Source organism: Epinephelus lanceolatus, chromosome 11, assembly GCF_041903045.1.
Source record: "Epinephelus lanceolatus isolate andai-2023 chromosome 11, ASM4190304v1, whole genome shotgun sequence".
Taxonomy (NCBI): domain Eukaryota; kingdom Metazoa; phylum Chordata; class Actinopteri; order Perciformes; family Serranidae; genus Epinephelus; species Epinephelus lanceolatus.
The window spans coordinates 30901089-30905876 of NC_135744.1; the positions used below are offsets into that span (position 1 = coordinate 30901089).

The 4788-nt window shown below is 42.1% G+C and overlaps 1 protein-coding gene across 1 annotated transcript; it reads left to right on the plus strand.

The window, feature by feature from the left end:
* Positions 1-3804: 3804 nt before the first annotated feature.
* LOC117247029 (olfactory receptor 6C4-like) lies at positions 3805-4788 on the plus strand. Its single transcript, XM_033611120.2, has one exon. It carries the CDS (start codon positions 3805-3807, stop codon positions 4786-4788), a length of 984 nt encoding a protein of 327 aa, XP_033467011.2.

Below are 4788 nucleotides of genomic sequence, written 5' to 3' on the forward strand. Positions count from 1 at the left end.
TTTAATGTCTCACTGTGGGTGTTTACCACTACAACGGTGCCTCGCACTGTCTGTCCTATGGTTTGAAGTTGGCTTTGTTGTTGGTTAATTAATTTGTGCTTTGTACGGCCCTGTCTAGCTCTCCTCATGACAGCCAGTCTCCTGGTATCTCCTCCACTTTCTTGAGACTGTGTTAGGAGCCACAGAATGTATGGATTTGCCATCCTGGAAGAGCCGGACTACATGTGTAACCTGATTGGGCTGCAGGTACCGCCTCAAGCTACCACTAGTGACAGGGACACAAGCAGAGCACAAAACTAGAGAAGAACCAGTCAGGAAGAATATGCAACTGTCTGTGGCCACCACATGTAAAACCATTCCCTTTCTGGGGGTTGCCTTGCTTTTGCCTCTCCATTGCACCTGTTGTCACTTTCATTTGCACCAAAGGAGATAAAATTAATTCACAATCACTTGTGCTTTCTAAATTGATGGATTCATATCCCTAAATTTTTCTGACTTGATGTTAAACTGTGACAATTAAGTGTTCCCTTAATTGTTTTTAAGCAGTACATATATATGAATGGTCAGAACAAGGTCTGAACCATAAACATGCACGCACTGCCAGTCATCAGATACCCAGCTGGAATTATAAGCTGGCCAAAGGAGGAGATAGAAGCCACAGATATCAAGACAAGAAAGCTCCTTACCATGCATGGAGGGCTCCACCCCAAGTCCAGCACCCTGAGGCTATACACTAAGCAGAAAGAGGGAGGCCGAGGACTAGTAAGGATCAGAGCCACTATCCAGGATGAAACATGCAAAGTCCAGGAATACATCAAGAAGATGGCCCCAAAGGATGAGCTGCTCAGTGAATGCCTCAGACAACAGAAACCTAATGAGACCAAAGAGGTGGAGGAGCAAACAACATGGAGGACAGGCCCCTACATGGTGCATACCACCGTCAGATAGAGGAAGTGGCTGATATCAGAAAGACCTACCAGTGTCTGGAGAATGCTGGACTGACAGACAGCACAGAGGCACTAATCATTGCAGCACAAGAACAGGCCCTAAGCACCACGGCCATAGAGGCCAGAGTCTACCACAGCAGATCAGACCCAAGGTGCAAGCTGTGCAAAGATGCCCCTGAGACAGTGCAAGCAGGATCAGCGCACATGGAGAGGCACAACCAACTGGCTGGGATAGTCCACAGGACCATCTGTACCCAGTATGAACTTGAAGTACCTAAATTCCAATCGGACACACCACCAAAGGTGGTTGAGAACAACAGGGCTAAGATCCTGTGGGACATCAACTTCCAGACTGACAAAAAGCTGCTGGCTAACCAACCAGACATAGTGGTGGTTGACAATCACCAGAAGAGGGTAGTTGTAGTAGATGTGGCGATACCAGCCGACAGCAACATCAGAAAGAAGGAACACGAAATGGTGGAGAACTATCAAGGGTTGAAAGAACAGCGGGAACAAATGTGGAATGTCAAACTTGACTTGGTCCCCATGGTAGCAGGAGCACTCGGGGCAGTGACCCCCAAACTGGGAGAGCGGCTCCGGCAGATTCCAGGAACAACATCTGAAGCCTCAGTACAGAAGTCTGCAGTCCTATGAACAACGAAGATAATGCGCAGAACCCTCAAACTCCCAGGCCTCTGTTAGAGGACCCGAGCTTGAGGATGATACAGTCTTCGTCATAATTGCTGTACGCATTGCAGCTGGCCTTCTCACAAGACTTTCCATCTGTAAGTCTGTGGTTATTAAGAGCTATTTCAGGAATATACTTCTCCAGAGCAACAATAAGAGCTTCTGTCTTATTTGTATTTCATTGAAGGCAGTTATCAGTTATTCAAGTCTTAATAGCACCCACACTTTGATTTAAAATAGACAATTGGTTAGTCTCATCAGGTTTAACAAAGTAATATAAGTCAATGTCATCAACATAAAAATGATAAGAAATGCTGCCAAAATGTCTAATAATCTGTGCTAAAGGCAGTAAAGGAATGGGGATGTCCCAATTAAGTTTTTTTTTTTTTGCCCTCGATCTGGATCAGAGTCATTTAATATTGAGTATCTGCTGATACGGAGTCCCAATCCAATACTTCAACAATACAATTCGGAGTCTAACTTAGCTTGATAACCTTTGGATGAACTCACTTCAGTCTGCAGGAGGCATGCAAGACACGGGAACTTGGCTTGGGTCTTTAGGTGTTAAAGCATTTATTTCGCCTACAAAAAGCCTCAACTGTACATCCACTGCACTGCTACATTTAACTTCATACTCTCTGCTCCGGTTACTGCAGTCTCACTGTCACTACCACTGGCACACAACACATACTTGTTCTCTCCCATGCATGTGGACAAGCCCTTGCTCTTGCTACTCACACAATGTGACACCAAAATGAGGCACCGAAATCTGTGTTATTATTTGGTCCAGTAGGTACTGGTTGTACAGGAACCGGTGTCATGTTAGCTCCTGGTTTTGCTACCCAGCCCTTTTCATGTTTACTCCTCTTAGTTTGTTCGTCAGAAGTCAGTGTCAACAGGTTTAGCCCAAACGAACTAAACTACAAGTGTGACAACACCCTAAGATGGAGGTCCTTGAGTTACCATGGCCTGTAGTGAAAGTCCTGCTAGAGGTAAAACTTAATGCAACAATAGGTAATGTTTTTTTTTTCAAACTAAAATGACAGCTTCAACATCACTTAGAAGATACACTGACTTGTGATAGGGAGAATGGAGCCTCTTTCATTTCCAGTGTTGGTTGTTGCACTATGTAACTTTGGTGAGAGTGTAGAATCTCCTGGAAAATATGTGTAATGCTTCACGGCACTATGTCACACACCACCAGCTAGCTACAGAATGATTGTTCAGGTTTATCTTTCTTATTGCAACCTATACTGCTGATGCTCTATAATCTTCAGGTTAACAGGTGTGTCTGCAACCCAATCGCCAGAAAAATCTTGACATTGTATCATTCTGCTAACCACAGATACTTATATTTGCACGTTATTATGTAGCAGATACACTGAAACTTTCATTTCAACAACACTGTGGTCAACATGTTGTTAGGTTTAGGCACAAAAACCATGTGGTTATGGTGAAGAAAAGATCATGTTTTGGCTTTTAACACCCAGTTTGGGGGACTAAATTCCAGCAGGAAACACAGCAATGTCTAAGAATTTTTTTTTTTTTTTTTAAATTATATATTCCTGCCGGAAAAATCACCAACAGGTTGATACAAAACAGTCACATGGGGCCTAAAATGCTAATGGAAACACAGCAATGACTTGCAAAAACACCAACCAGTTCTGCTGTTTGTTAGTCTGGAACAGTGCCGTCCAGCTTGGCAGAAGTCTAACCTTCGTGACACACCATCCACTACCCCTACAGTTCCTGATGACAAAGTCAGCTCATATACTACGTCACTTTAGAATGTTCATATGATCTGTATGAATTGCACAAATTAAACATACTTCTGGTTAGCAGAAATGTATGATTTCAACATTTGCTTCTTGTGACAGGTCTGGTATCTAAATACAAGATGAGTAGTTTGGATGAGTAAATCAGTGTATTGAACTGAAAAGGGTTTGTCTGATACTGAGTGGATTATAAACAATAGACACAAGGGATTGGGCAGTGACCTTAATTGAGATGAAGTCAGATGATGACTGATTAGCCACTCCTGTCAGAACATTTAAAGCTCTACAGAGATTCATCAGCACAAAAAAATCAGCAGAACACAGCACTGACACTGAAGAGGACATTTATCTACATCAGTCACTGCACTGTGGACTGGAAAAGCTTGAGTTTTACAATGAACTTATTCAACTCAGCTTTTGGGAAAAACATCAGTTTTGTGCGTCCTGCATATTTTGTAATAAGTGGTTTTTCTGGCATCCCAAATATCAAGTATTACTATGTCTTTCTCTTTTTTGTTTATGTTGTTTCAGTGCTGGGAAACACAGTTGTGATGACTGTAATCTACTTGGATCATAATCTGAGAACTCCAAAATATATTGTTGTTTTTAATTTAGCATTTGCAGACCTGTTTGGTAGCTCTGCGTTGGTGCCAAAGCTTCTCGACATCTTTCTGTTTAACCATCACTACATTCCCTACAATGACTGCTTAACGTTCTTTTTTTTCTGCTACTCTAGCCTTTCAGTGCAGGCTTTTAATCTGATTGCACTGTCCTATGACAGACTGATAGCTATCATGGACCCACTGCACTATCAAGTGAAGGTGACCAACAGGTTCATGCTGTCTTTGATTGCCTCTTTCTGGATCTTTGTCATAATTGCAGTACTCATTGCAGCTGGCTTCCTGACAAGACTTTCCATCTGTAAATCTGTGGTTATTAACAGCTATTTCTGTGATCATGGCCAAATATACCGGCTGGCCTGCAATGACTATACACCCAGCTTTGTTATTAGTATTTTGTTACCAGTTCTTATTATTTGGTTTCCTCTGGTATTCATCTTGTTTACTTACATATACATTGCCTATGCATTGTCTAAAGTGGCCACAGTTCAAGAAAGACTCAAGGCCTTTAAAACCTGCACAGCTCATATTTCATTAGTGGCAGTCTATTTTCTGCCGGTATTAATCACATTTACCTTGATGGAAAAAATACATCCAAACGCGAGGATCATTAACCTGTCTCTGACATCCGTCTTTCCTCCCATGTTGAACCCAATCATTTATGTTCTGCAGACACAAGAAATCAAAGAATCTGTGAAAAGGTTATTAAAAATCAGATTCCAGTCAAAAATTGTTATTCCCAAAGTAACCACAATGTGA

Coding starts and splice junctions, on each gene's coding strand:
- LOC117247029 (XM_033611120.2), top strand. CDS start 3,805: ATGAACTTATTCAACTCAGCTTTTGGGAAAAACATCAGTTTTGTGCGT.